General features: G+C 47.3%; 1 protein-coding gene across 1 annotated transcript in view; it reads right to left on the bottom strand.

Annotated features, from left to right (window-relative positions):
• The window catches only part of FAM178B (family with sequence similarity 178 member B), a 96,768-nt gene extending 87,624 nt beyond the window's left edge, over window positions 1–9,144 (bottom strand). Inside the window, 2 exon segments of the mRNA XM_060116977.1 lie at window positions 8,834–8,935; window positions 9,031–9,144. Of these exon segments, the coding sequence (XP_059972960.1) occupies window positions 8,834–8,935; window positions 9,031–9,144 (216 nt within the window).
• Window positions 9,145–14,787: the final 5,643 nt, after the last annotated feature.

The raw sequence follows: 14,787 nt of genomic DNA, 5'->3' as shown, positions 1-14,787 counted from the left end.
TATGCCTGTGTCCTAAGCTCCTCTTCTTCTAAGGACTCCAGTCATATTGGATTAGGGCCCACTCTCAATGACCTCATTTAACCTTAATGACCTCTTTAAAGACCTTATCTCCAAATACAGTCACATTGTGAGGTGCTGGGGGTTAGGACTTCAACATATGGATTTTAGGGGATCACAATTTAGCCCATTATTATGTGCATTTGGCAGCACATTATTATGTGCATTTGAGCTCTGTGGAAGGTGGAGGCTGGTAGTAGAGGCCTCTAAAAATGCTGAAAATTCTTTATGTGTATCAGAAAGGATGATAGTGAAAGTCCCAGGTCTTTCCCATGTTCTTGATTTGGATATCATTTTACTGCTAATATGGCCATGACATCAGCATGATCACAGTGGGCAACCCAGACATGTGCTCAGGCAAACAAAAATTGTGAGCAATCTTCTATCTGAACTCTCAATGGTTTAATATGTGAGAGGACAGGTAAACACCAGCCAAAAAAAAAAAAAAATGTTTTGCTCTTATAGCCAGAATATCTGAAACGCTCTTTGGTCCATAAATAACAATGCATCTGGTGGAAAATGTCTCCATTCCTGAGAAAACTGGGGACTAAGACCCAGATTCCCCCGGCAGTGCTCGCAGAGGATGAGACGTATGTGGGGCGAGGGTCTAAGCATGCTGATGACACCTCCAGCTTTTTCATGGAAGCATTTTAACAGACAAACTGCAAAGGTGGTCAGGAATAAAATTTCAAAATTCTGCAGAAGTCAAAGAGCAATAAAATATTCCCTTTGCTTACTGATAATACACGGAAAAGGGCTTTGGAAAAGAGCCTGGAAGTTCCTCAAATGATTAAATGCAGAGGTACCATATGACCCAACAAAAGCATCCCTAGGTATGTACACGAGAGAAATGAAACCATTTGTCCACACAACATCTCGCACACGAATGTCCACAGCAGCGTTATTCACAACAGCCAAAAAGTGGAAGCAACCGAAGTGCCCATCAGTCATTGAGTGGATACACAAAATATCCATATCATGGATATTGTTAGCCATAAAAATGAATGAAGTAGAGACACGCTATGACATGGATGAACCTCAAAAACATTATACCAAGCAAAGAAGCCAGACTCATACGAGCACATATTGTGGGTTCCATTTATATGAAGTGTCCAGAATAGGCAAGTAGTAGAGACACAAAGCAGATTCATAGTTGCTTAAGGCTGAGAGAGAGGAGGGAAGTTGGGGTGAGAGCTCAGGGATGCTGGGTTTCTTCTGGGGTGACGAAAACTTCTAAGATTGACTTTGGCGATGGTTGCACAGCTCTATGACTATACTCTTTAAATGGGTGAGTTGTGTGGTATGTGAACTTTATCTCAATAAAACTTTTTTTAAAAAGAAAGTCAGTACAAGGAGAGTAAAACTAAAGGTCACCGCTGTCGATGAAGTTGAAGATTCTGAGGGCAGAGGACTTCAGAAACAGGAAGCTGGAAAACATGGTCAAAGCTGTTCACATTGTAGATGCTGATCAAGAAGCAAGAAGGAAAAGAAAACCAAAGAATAAAAAGTATCACTAAAATCTTCCAGAAATATTCTATGTGAATGATAATGCCTTCTGGGAATTTTGGGGGCGATTACAGCTACTCTTTTTAAAAACACTTTTATTTGAGGTTCTTAGTGCAAAGCTGAGTCTAGAACATTTGCCTAAACCAAGCAAATGCTTTGGTGAGCAGAAGTCCACGGAGATGATAAAATATAAAAAGAATCAGAAACCGCTGATATAATGAGACCAAATCCATGCAGAAAAAGCTGCGTGCAACGGGGGTGGGAGGGGTGAGGGGGTGGGAGGAGAGGCTATGTTCTTTCTCCTTTTTAAATCGGTTTCTTTTCTGAGCACAAGTGCTTTCTGTGTCTTCCTAACAATGCGGAGCCCACTACGTTTAGGAAAAACAGCACAGCCTTTGTTCCAGTCCAGAGTCGATGGCTTTTGCTGTTCCAATTTCAGGATCATGACAAGCAGCACGCTCTGGTCCGTGACAGCTCAGCAGTTCAGGGCTCAGATGGAGCGCAGGGCGCAGGGCGGGAGCATGGGGAGGCGGGCTAGAGGGGTGGCTGTCCTTGCTGAGTGAGGAAGCAGCACGGTCTCTCAGCCCCTCCCCTGCACCCTCATCACCACACTGGGGAGTCCCAGCTCTTCCTGCGTCACCTGAGTGCACAGACGGAGTCTTATCTCCCTACCCCAGCGCCTAGCCCAGGGCCCATCCCAGAAGGAAGCTCAGAAAACTAGTCGATGCTATTGTACACTTTTATGTCGGCTTGGGCTGCCTTAACAAAATACCATGGGCTGGGGGGTGCTTAAACCACAGATTTATTTCTCACAGCTCTGAAGGCTGGAAGTCCCAGATCCAGGTGCTGGCTGGTAGGTTATATTCTGAGGCCTTTTCTCGTGTCTCACGGGAGGCTGCCATCTCTCTCGATCTTTCTTTTGTGCACTCACAGGATGGGAGCGGGTAGAAAGCGAGCCTGTGTGTGCACTCTGGTCTCTTCCTCTTCTAAGGATGTTAATCCCAGCATGGGCCCCACCCTCATGGCCTAAGCTAACCCTAATTACCTCCCAAGGTCCCATCTCCAAATACCATCACATTGAGGGTAAGGGCTTCAATGCAAGAATCTGCGGGGGAGACACAGTTCAGCCCACTGTGACATGCAATATACCAAACATCACTATACCAGGTACAAATCAGATTAAGCAACTTTAAAGGACAATATACATGCAGAAAAGGGAACCAGGGTAAGAATACAGCTTGATGAATTTTCACCAAGTGAACACACCCAGGCAACCATGACCTAAGTCCAAAAAATAGCATATACCAGCATCCCAGGGTCCTCCTCACACTGCTTCCCAGTCAGGACCCCTACCCTCTGCTCAAAAGGTAGGACTTCCATAGATTCGTTTCGCCTGTTTCTTGAATAATGCGTAAATGAATCGCACAGTATGGATTCTTTTGTGTCTGGCTTCTTTTGTTCAGTGTGATGTTTGTGCATGTTCGTTTTCATGGCTCTGTAGTGTTCTGTTGTATGAATACAGGCTCAATGCTTCTACTATTGATGGATATCTTTGTTGTTTCCAGTTTTGGACTTATGAATAATGCTTCCATGAACATTGTTATACTTGCCTTTTGTACACACACAGCCACATACCCACACACCCAGTCACATGCATTTCTGTTGGGAACGCACCTAGGTGCGTCACGAAATAGTTATGTCCATTTGTGGTGGCAGAGGCCAAACAATTTCCAAGTGGTAGGATGACTTTACCCTCCTGTCAGCCATTTATCAGTTCCCCTCATGCTACCCTTGACGTCAGTCTTTTCAATGTTTACCATCCTGGGAGGTGTGTACTAGTTTCTCGTGGCATCGTTCAATTTGTACTTCCCCAATTATAATGAGATGGAGCCAATTTTCCTATTGCATTGTCCTCCTGGATATCTTCTTTTATAAAGTGCCTCTTGTCCATTCTCCTATTGAGTTGTCCTTTTCAAAATTTCTTCATCTGGAGGCATTCTTCATATATTCTCAAGGCGAGCCCTCTGTCAGTTTTATGTGCTGCAGATATTTTCTCCCACTAGATGGCTCATCTTTTCACTCTCTTAATGGTGTGTTTAAAAGAACTTTGTAAGTTTAATGTAGACTAATTTATCAACAGTGTCTTCTATAATTAGCACATTCTGCATCCTGCTTAAGAAATTTTCCTCTATCTCAAAGTCACAAACATAGCCTCATATGTCAACTTTTAGAATTTCTGTTATTTACAATTCATATGTGGATCTATAATCCACACAAGATACATTTAAATTGTTATTGGTGTATAACTTAGATAAGGTGCACAAATCTTAACGAGCTTGATGAATTTATATACATATAGGTAACTACCACCCAGATCAAAATATTGAACATTTCTCACACCCTAGAAGGATCTCTCATACCTCCTTCAGTCAATAACCCCAAAGATAACAATACGTTGCCTCTATCACCATCAACTATTTTGCCTGTTTTGGAACTTTAGATACACAGAATCATACATTTTGTACTCTTCTGGGTCTGATTATATTTTGCTCAACATCAATGTTGATTAACATTGAGATTCATCCATGTTGTTGCATGATGCAGCTGTTCATTCATTTTCATTATTGTATAGCACTCCATATAAATACATCACAACTTCTTTTTTTAATATTCATTTATTTATTTATTTATTATTTATCTTGGCTGCACCGGGTCTTAGCTGCAGCACATGGGATCTTCGTTGTGGCATGTGGGCTTCTTAGTTGCGGCATGCAGACTGTTAGTTGCGGCATGCATGCGGGATCTAGTTCCCCGACCAGGGATCAAACCTACGCCCCCCTGCATTGGGAGTGCAGAGTCTTACCCACTGGACCATCAGGGAAGTCCCCATCACAACTTCTTTACCCACTCTCCTTTTGATAGACGATTAGGTTGTTTCTTATTTCAAGGTATTATGAATAAGAAGTTGCTATGAATATTCTTGTATATGCTTTTGAAGGACATAAACACTCTTTTATGTCGGATATCTACCAGGATACACAAAACTTTGATGCTCCCACTCTATGAAAAACATTTAGATTTGTCAAGCTCTCCCTGCCAAAAACATATAGCATATTTTATCTATGATACATCTATAGTTCCCACATCTATAATTCTTTTTGGAAAGAACTGTGAAAACCAGTCTTCTCTGTTTTTTGGGTTTTTTTTTTTGCGGTACGCGGGCCTCTCACTGTTGTGGCCTCTCCCCTTGCGGAGCACAGGCTCCGGACGCACAGGCTCAGCGGCCATGGCTCACGGGCCCAGCCGCTCCACGGCATGTGGGATCTTCCCGGACCGGGGCACAAACCCGTGTGCCCTGCACTGGCAAGCGGACTCTCAATCACTGCGCCACCAGGGAAGCCCTCTTCTCTGTTTTTTATTTTGAAATAATTTCAGACTTACAAAACATTACAAAAATAACACAAAGAAATCCACATGCCCTTCATCCAAATTTCTCAAATGTTAACATTTCATTATACTTGCTTTATCATTACCTCTCTCTAATATGTATGTGCACGTGTGTGTGTGTGTGTGTGTGTGTGTGTGTAAATATGTGATCTTGACACTGTTGAAGAGTATTGGCTAGTTACTTGGTAGATTCTGTACACTTGGGTTTGTGTGATGTTTCCTCACAACTGGGTTCAGGTTATATGTTTTGGGCAGGAACACACAGATGTGATGCTGAGTCCTCAGAGCCTCATATTCGAAGGCACAGCTGTCAATTTGTCCCATTACTGACGTTGCTAACTTTCATCACTTGGCGAAGGTGGTATCTGCCAGGTTTCTCCACCATAATATTACAATTTTCCCTTTGTAACTAATTAACATCTTATCGGAAGATGCTTTGCGACTATGCAAACATCCTGTTTCTCATCATACTTTCATTTCCTAGTTTTAGCATCCATTGATGATTCTTGCCTGAAACAATTTTTATGGGAATGGTTGAAAACTAGTTTTTGTTTGTTTTTAATAACTTCAAATTTTGCAAAAATCTTACAGTAATAACCAGTACTTCTCACAAATCAAACGGAAGCCTGGAAGATCATTAGACTTTTACCACAAAAACATCCCCAGAGTCACCTTCAAAGATTAAAAGAATAAAACTGGCAAACTGGTGGTGGCACCGGCAGTGGCTACATTCTCAGGCAAAGAAGACAGAGAATAACTCCTAAAAGTCTCCGATTCTGTACAAACCACCCGCAGACTATCTGGATGCAGGCTGAGAAAAGACATTTTGCATGCTCAAAGCATCTCATTCTAGAAGGAGCATATAAGGTCAGCCAGGGCAGGGATGGGAAGCAGGCCTCAAGCCTGGCAGATCCTGAGGTCCCCAGGGTCCAGCTCATGTCTTCTCTGGAGACAAAGCAGAAGGCGAACTTCAGACTGTGTTTCTAGGAGATTCTCACCTCTGTAGCTCTCCCCAGGCTGAGACCTGCTCACCTGTTTAAACACCAAACCCAGCACAGACAACCTGCTGCACCAGCTGGGATCCTGCTATGTTGCAGCTTAACCAGTCAGGGTCCCTGGGAGCAATGTCACCAAGGGAGCTGACATAGAAACAGGTTCTAATTTTTAAGAGGACTAAGTCCCAAAAGCTCATTCTGAAAGCCAAGAGTTAGAAATAAGAGAGATGGGGGCTGGAGAGAAAGACAGTGTCCAGGTTAGCTCACAAAACCAGTAACTCACGAAGCAGTTGCAGCGAGGATTGAGGGCCGTGAACGGAACCTTGACCCAGAACATGATTCCTACGAGATGATGACTGACCTAGGCACCAGCAAGACAACTTGCCCCAACTTGTCCAGTACAGTTCTGCTCAGCAAAACCCAATTTAGCATCTCTGATGTGTCAGGCCTTGTGCTGAGCCTTGGGATACCAAGGAAGGGGAAGATAGGGCCTCTGCCCTTGAACTTGCAGCAGTGGGAGGTGTCTACCAAGAGGCAGACCGGGGGTCACCAAGACACCAGTGGATGATGGAGCCTGGGCCCCACTGTCCCAAAAGGTGTGTTCAGATTGGCTGGTCATGAGCAGGCTTATGGGCTAGGGCTGCCTGCTCAGCGGGCAGCTAAGGCCAGCTGCCGTAAAGCACATGTCCCTCAAAGGTACTGCTCTGCTAGTGGTTATACAGCAGTCCAATTTTCCCTGCAAAGAAGACACATCCACCATCTGTTTCTTCCCTCTCCAACCCACAAAGTAATACATTTTTCTTACATGTACCTGTTGTTCTTGGCTTTTACCAACCCCCCTCCCTTGAGTTCCTTGAAAACATTAGCATTTTCAAAGAAGAAGAAATGAACCACAGTAGAAGAACACAGGCTGCTAACAGGTCATCTTTTCTGCCTGAGTCTCCAACTCTGAAACCTGCAATTCATCAGAGCTAAGATTTTAAGAGCACTGTGACTTTCAGTGCAACTAAGAAAGACAAAAAGCTGCCGAATGAACAAACGACAGCACGAAGGAAGACACCATCCACTGTGGGATCCAGCCCAACACCGAGCTGTTAAAGTGTGAGCAAAGGGCTTCCCTGGTGGCGCAGTGGTTGAGAGTCCGCCTGCCGATGCAGGGGACGCGGGTTCGTGCCCCGGTCCGGGAGGATCCCACATGCCGCGGAGCGGCTGGGCCCGTGAGCCATGGCCGCTGAGCCTGTGCGTCTGGAGCCTGTGCTCCGCAACGGGAGAGGCCACAGCAGTGAGAGGCTCGCATACCGTAAAAAAAAAAAAAAAAAAAAAATGTGAGCAAAGATGCATCCTAGAATCAATTAAAAACGATAATTCTGGTTAGTCTGACAGGCTCCGAGCGCTGTGTGCTAGGTGTCGAGACGGGAACACAGGAGGGGACAAAAGCGATGATGTCAAGGCCCTGCTCCAGTCAAATGGGGAGACACACTTATTGTCTAAACGTTACTTCTCCTTCCGCTGTGTCCCCCGCAAGCCCGTAACACCCAAGCATCCAAGGCCTGTTCCTCCTCAATCTCACTCAATTCTTTCCACATTAAGGAGACCACCTTAGAGCACGGCTCCCTGGTCCGGCCATGTTCCCACCTCCCCAGTGCAGCCCAGGGACTGGGGTTTCGGTCTGTCAAACGTACCCCACTGCAGGACCCCAAGTCCTGCAAACCCAAGTCCAAAGCCTTTAATGTTCAGCCTCCGTCCCCAGCCTCTCCCATTCTTCATCACGGTCTCACATCTGATTTCAACACATCACCTCCCTTTTTTGTTCTTCTACTTTCCAGGCTACAAGAAAAATAAAGCCATCTGTCTTAAAGTGTGAGCACCAGGCCAAATAATTACGGACTCCATAGTGCTTTGAGCCTTGATACATTAAGATCCAAGATTCACTCAGAATAGTACATCTATTGTGCTTTTATGAAGACCATTTCTTCAAGATGCCTTATTCCTAACACCCTGCTTTATGTCTGTCCCTTTAAACAAATATTTAATAGTTCAGGAATGTTAGTGGGGGCAGAGGCTCTGGTCAGCGAGGACTCAGCTCACAATTTGAAACGAGATGAGTTTTATCCACAAAGAAAAGCCAAACAGTCTCCAGTATCATAAGCCACACATCCATCAGACTGGGCAGGGGCGGGAACAGACAGCCTCTCTGGAGAGAAAAACGACAGCGACCCTTTGTGCCCTGGGGAACATGAAACACAAACGCGCAAACAACAAAACAAACCACCAAATCAATCAAAACACAAACCAGGGGGCTTCCCTGGTGGCGCAGTGGTTGAGAGTCCGCCTGCCGATGCAGGGGACGCGGGTTCGTGCCCCGGTCTGGGAAGATCCCACATGCCGCGGAGCGGCTGGGCCCGTGAGCCATGGCCGCTGAGCCTGTGCGTCCGGAGCCTGTGCTCCGCAACGGGAGAGGCCACAACAGTGAGAGGCCCGCGTACCGAAAAAAAAAAACAAAAACAACACAAACCAATTCCAAACTACCTTGAAGAAATCTCCACTCCAACAAAGCGAACCATGCCTTGGTGACTGTGCCACCCGGGGAGAGGAGGGCCTGGCCTGTCTTCATCGGGGCCATCCCTGTGCTGAGGTCAGAGTCAAACGCAAATGCACACGTGGAACAAAGAAATCCATAAAAGTACAAGACGGGAGGACAGCTGACCGGCACGGGGCTTGGGACCGACCAGAGTCCTAAGGGGGAAGTTACTGTGTGGCCACCATGCGCCTCTCGAGGATCTTCAGCCTCAGTTTCCTCATCTGTAAAACGGAGCTGGGCAGCCTACTCCCTGAGTTGCAGGAGGAGGCTGGCACAGGGAGCCCTCGTCACGAAGGGCAGGCAGGGCAGGGCTCAGGAGGCCCGGGAGGGTGGCAGGGGACAGGGCCGGCTAGCGGGGAAAGGGAGCGGGCACAGGCCTCCAGGGTGGTGGGGGTGGAGGACGCGGGACCGGCGGGCCGGCCGGGGACAGGCGTGGGTCCCTACCTCCTGGATTTCGGGGTCCTCCCCGCGCCTCAAGGTCGACCTCAGCAGCCCACTGACCTCCAGAAACAGCTTCCGGGACCGCCGCTTCCTGCCCGCCCAGCCTCCGGGCCGCATGCGCAGCTCCTCCACGTGCGCACCACGTGCGCGCCCCCGGGAGGTTGCGGGCGGCCTCGCAGGCGCGCTCCCGCACCTGCCCTGGCTGCCGCCAGCAGCGGCTTGCCTCCCCACACTGAACCTTGGTAAGTTCAGTAAATCGCTGAATCCTCACCTGGGCACGATGGTGTCCATTTTACAGATGAGGACACCAAGGCCCCCGGGGGAAAGGGCCACTTGCCAAAGGCACATGGACAGAAGGGGGCGGTGTCAAGATTCGATTCCAGACCTGGTCGTCCTAGCACTTCAGTTCTTTTTAAAGTTGAGACGCTACAGGCCTACGTTTTGCTTTGCGAATGGATCTGTCCCTGACTGTGTGTGAATGTCCGTGTGTCTGTGTGCACGCTCTTTGGAGGGTCTTGGCCCTCAGACTCACACTCAACAAATACCCGTTGAGCCCCGACCCCATGCCTGGCATTGATTTGGGCCATTTACACAGTATTCCTCTTTGTCCTCGGCCAGTCCTGCCATCAGTTAAAACCCACATCCTACTCTTCTGGAGAACTGATTTTTTTTTTTTTTTTTCTGGAGAACTGATTTTTAATTAGGCATCATGAATAACTAATCATCCTCTTGTGTGGTTTTTCAGGCAGGATGGCGGAGAGCTGCTGCTGGAACTCTGGCTAAGCCCATACTGTGAGCGAGCCCCCTCTTCTGGGGCCAGGATGTAATGGGTGGGAAGGCAGCAGCCCTGCTGTGCTGGGAGGCCTTCCCAGCAACATTGCTGCTTTGACTTCCTTTGATCATCACCTCTAGAAGTTCAGGCCCATTAATTCATCTGACTTCCAGTTGTCAAAAGGGATAATGCAGAGGTTGAACGGATCCCATCTGAACTCCTTACTGTTTTTTTGAGAACTCTTGCTGTTTTAAATGTTTTAAACATATATAGGTTAGATCCATTTTAATGAGCATCATTTCAAAGTTTAAGATAAAGAGACAGGCAAAATTGAAAATAACCTACACAAGAATAATTCTTTTCAGTGTATAAATGCTTCCCCCAATTTTCCCTCTTCACAGCAGGCTAGAGGGCATTACTGCTACCCTCATTCTTCAGATGAAGAAACTGAGGCTTGGAGGCCACCTGCCTGGCCCAGGGCCACACACGGGGTTATGAGAGCCAGCATTTAACCCCAGGGCTCTCCTTGCTACTGACCTGTCTTTCCCCACATCTCTCAGGGTTTTGCCTTCACTTTGGAGACATGTTGTCCTACTTCTTTGCTTGTGTTCAGGGTCTGTGTCCTTGAGGCCCTCTGTATTCTACCCAGAGGACCCTGGAGAGAGAAAAGGAGGTTTGGCCAACAGGGTTGCTTCGGGTAGCTCAGGGACTACAGGAGAGACCCCTGCAGGGCCTGGCCATGGGCAGCTGAGGACCTGCCCCGTTGTCCCCTCCCTCCCCCTCCTCCCACTCCTCCATCTCCTCTTCCTGGGATCTCCGTTCCCTCAGGCCCTGCTCCAGGGGACCACCTGCTATGCGTGCCCACTCCTAGTGACTTGATCTCTTAGCCTAGTTAAAGAACTGTGTTCCAAAGGGTCCTCTGAACACGCCCTAGTGATGGGACTGATTCAGGGGATCTGGCCTTGCTCCTTCCCAAGTCATGCCATGTGAGCAGCTGCTTATTCTTCCAAAAGCCAGCCTGGAGTGACACTTTCAATTATTTTATTCATCCATGACTTCTACTTCATGTAATTATCATTTATTGATCACCTAGAAGGTGCTGCATACGCAATATGAGTTGTAATTTAACCCTTTTAAACGACCCTACAAAAGGGAAATTGGAGGTTCGGAGAGGTTAAGAAAGTTGCCCAAGTTGCACAGCTGCTAGTTACTGAGACCATCTAAATCCATGTTTCTCTAACTCCATAGTCTATACCTCTTTCTCCACACTACAATGATTTCAAGAGTTAATAGAGAAAAGATAAAAAATCAAAACCACAATGAGGAAGAAGATCCAAATTTTGGCCAACAGGGCTAATGTGATTATGTGAATGAATATTAAATCTGTCTCTGAGTTTCTTGGAAGCAAGAAAAAGAGGGGGGAAACATGAAGGGTTACATGCTTCTCTATATAATATAGAGTCTCTGAGGTAGGAGGAAATAAAATTTTTTCCTTATTTTCCATTCCAGAAGTCATTTCTCATGTGGGATTTTATACAAGGATATTATATAACAAAATGAACAAAGTTTTCAACAACCAGGTACAGCAAAAGACAGCTCAACAATTGTCCTGTGTAAAGCGTTCGTCCATTCTGTAATCATTCAACAAACCCTGAGCACCTACCATGCCTTAGCCGCCTAGATGCAAACCACATGCAAAAAGATAATTACCCTGCAATGTAATCAACCCCATAATGGAGGTGTGCCTGATGCTTCTGGAGCACACAGGAGTGGGATGACACCCTGCCAGTGAGGGGTGGGGGGAGTCTGATGACCTCACAGGCAACGTAGCCCCACAGTCTTGAAGTTTGAGTTGGAATTGACAACTTATTTTCAAAAGGAGGAAAAAGCATGCGAGGAATGTGCAAAGACATGAATGCAAATGGTACATTTGAGGACTGGAATGTCACTTACCAGTGCGGCAGTACAGGACTCATAGGTGACAGCCAGCTTGATTAGGACTTCAAGGGCCAGGCTAAGGGGTTTCCTCAGCAGGATCCAATTCAGTACTGAAGGAACAGGGGCCAAACAGAGATGGGAGGAGCTGGGAAATGGGAGTCCCAAAAAAGGTAGTAACAAGACTACACATGGGAGTCGGTGGCTAGGCCCCAAGAGGGGCCACCCTGGCGACTATTGCTGAGGAAGAACCACACACTGACAGGAGGGGAACACCAATGTGTCAGCACAGAGGACAGATTCCATGAACTGAATGAGGGGACCCAAAGTGAGCTCAGCTGGAAACCAGGTCGATTTTAAGAGTCCACAGAGAATTCAGGAGGTGAGGTCTAATACAAAGTTATTCCCGTAGATGAAGCATATAATATCAAAACAAAGACCAGTGAGGGTGACTCCGTGCAAGACTCCACTGACAGGCCCAGAGCCTTTTTGGGATTCAAACACTCCTTCCTGGGACAGAACTGAGATTCAAGGATGAGGACTGGATAAAGGGGATATACCATGGGCTATCCTTGGCGTGTCACTTTCCTGTGTTTTTTTTGTTTGTTTTTTTAATTCTTTAGACCTGTATTTAGAGGATGATTTGAGCTCAGGCTCTCTGATGTAATTCTGGGAGGAGAACGTTTTGGAAGCTCCTTCTTTGAATCTTCTGCTTACTCTGAGCTGGACAAGTGTCCAGTTCAGATGAATTGCCCCAATAACCCTGTGGATTCATGAACTTAGTTTTTGAATGCATTCACTTGCATGTGTGCTTACCTATAACGTGTTCTCATCAGCTTACAAAAGCAGCGTACCAAGGGGCTTCCCTGGTGGCGCAGTGGTTCAGAGTCCGCCTGCCGATGCAGGGGACACAGGTTCATGCCCCGGTCCGGGAACATCCTACATGCCGTGGAGCTGCTGGGCCCGTGAGTCATGGCCGCTGACCCTGCGCGTCTGGAGCCTGTGCTCTGCAATGGGAGAGGTCACAACAGTGAGAGGCCCGCGTACCGCAAAAAAAAAAAGCAGCGTACCAAAAAAATAAAACATGTGGGGACTTCCCTGGCAGTCCAGCGGTTAAGACTCTGCGCTTCCACTGCAGGGGGAGCAGTTCAATTCCTGGTCAGGGTACTAAGATCCTGCATGCCGCACAGCACAGCACCCCCCAAAATAAATAAATAAATAAAATTAAAAAAACAAAAGCAGTATAGCTGTCTTTTATGGAAACAACTTGGATTTGTTGAATACTTACTCCATGCTGGACTCCATGCTAGGTACTTGGATAAGGAGAGGAACAAGATGAATGTGGTTCAGCAGGTCCTCCCAAGGGGAGCTCATACTCTAGTGGGAGAGAAAGGTGGATACACAGCCACTCTCTCAGCACCGAAGGCAACACAGCCATTTCCCACATGCTGCCTCATATTTGACCCTCACAACTACCCTGTGAAGTGGACCTTTCTTTCTTTTTTGGGGGGGGCTTGATTTCTAAAAATGGAGATATAATTCATATGCCATAAGTCATCCTTTTAAAGTGGTTTCTAGTATATGCACTAGGTTTGGCCATCATTCTCACTAATTCCAGAACATTCTCAAAAGAAAAATCAGAACCCATTAGCAATCACTCCCATTCCCCTTTTCCCCCAGCTCCTGGCAACCACTAATCTACTTTCTGTCTCTACGAATTTGCCTATTCTGGACATTGCCTATTTGTGGAAAAAACGATTCTTTCCCCCATTGTCTTTGCACCCTTGTTGAAAATCAATTGACCATTAATGTGTAGGGTTATTTCTGGACTGAGGTTACAGGTTACTATTTTACAGAGATTCAGAGAGATTAAGCTACTTGGCCAAGGTCACAGAGCTAAAAAAGAAGACACTGGATTCAAACCCAGCTCCTTAGATTTGTGTAAAGTGCTATGAGAAAACACAATGGGAGAACAAATAACTCTCCACCCTGGGAGGCAGGTGTCAGGACTGGTCCTAAAATCCCTAAAGGGAAAAAGCAGAGAGACCTTTGGTAAAACAGCAAAGAATAAGTTGTGGTTGGAAAGCCAAGGGCAAGGGCAGCAGAGGCAGGATTTAAAGACTTGTCAGGGTATTTGGTCTTCATTCTCTAGGAGAGGGGGAGTCACTGAAGGTCTGTAAGCAGGGAAGAGGTGGACAGGGAGGAAGAGGTGGAGGACGCTTGGAGGGGAAAGATGGTGAGTTTGGATAACTTGATTGCATGCAGTCCCTAAAGAACCACGAGGTGCCGGCGGGGGTGGGCAACTTAGTTGGAGGGAGTGGGCTGGGAGAGGGAAGAGGGCTCTGCTGGGGCTTGAGTCAAGGAAATGGCAGCTGAGATCCAGCCTCCAGCAGAGGGAGAAGAGCCAAGAAGAGAGACTGAAAGGCAGCCTTGAAGTCTAGTTTCGGGGAGGCAAGGAGGAGGCGGTTCACATTGGGAAGGTATCTAAGAAAACGAGGTTGTAAAAGGAGTCTGGGGGTTGGCAAATAGGAGGACAGAAGTTCGGGGCACAGTGTGGTCAGAAGGCCGGCTGGGTGAGACCACGTGTAAGTGGCTGCTGAAGATGTAGACTCAGGGAGGGAGCAACTCTTGCGAGAAGTCTGGAACGAGAAGACAGACTGAGGACAGAGAGGCGCTGTGCGGAGGAAAGACTCATGTCTCAGCATGCGTGAAGGCCAAGAGAAGGTGCCTGACGCAGGGAGAGGAGGAAGAGCCCGGCAGGTGAAGGAGCAGCCCTGGGGAGGGGAGATCCAGCTCCTCCAAGACCAGAGAGAAGGAAGGAGGGGAGGGGAAGAGGAGGGTCAAAGAGGAAGAGGAGGGAAGGGAGGCTGAGTAAAATACAGGTGGGTAGGGCTAGGGCTTAGGAACAGTGAGCAAGGGCTTCCCTGGTGGTGCAGTGGTTAAGACTCCACCTGCCAATGCAGGGGATACGGGTTCGAGCCCCGGTCCGGGAAGATCCCACATGCCACGGAGCAACGAAGCCCGTGCGCCACAACTACTGAGCCTGCGCTCTA

Source organism: Mesoplodon densirostris, chromosome 14 (assembly GCF_025265405.1).
Source record: "Mesoplodon densirostris isolate mMesDen1 chromosome 14, mMesDen1 primary haplotype, whole genome shotgun sequence".
NCBI lineage: Eukaryota > Metazoa > Chordata > Mammalia > Artiodactyla > Ziphiidae > Mesoplodon > Mesoplodon densirostris.
This window is presented reverse-complemented; position numbering and strand designations above follow the sequence as displayed.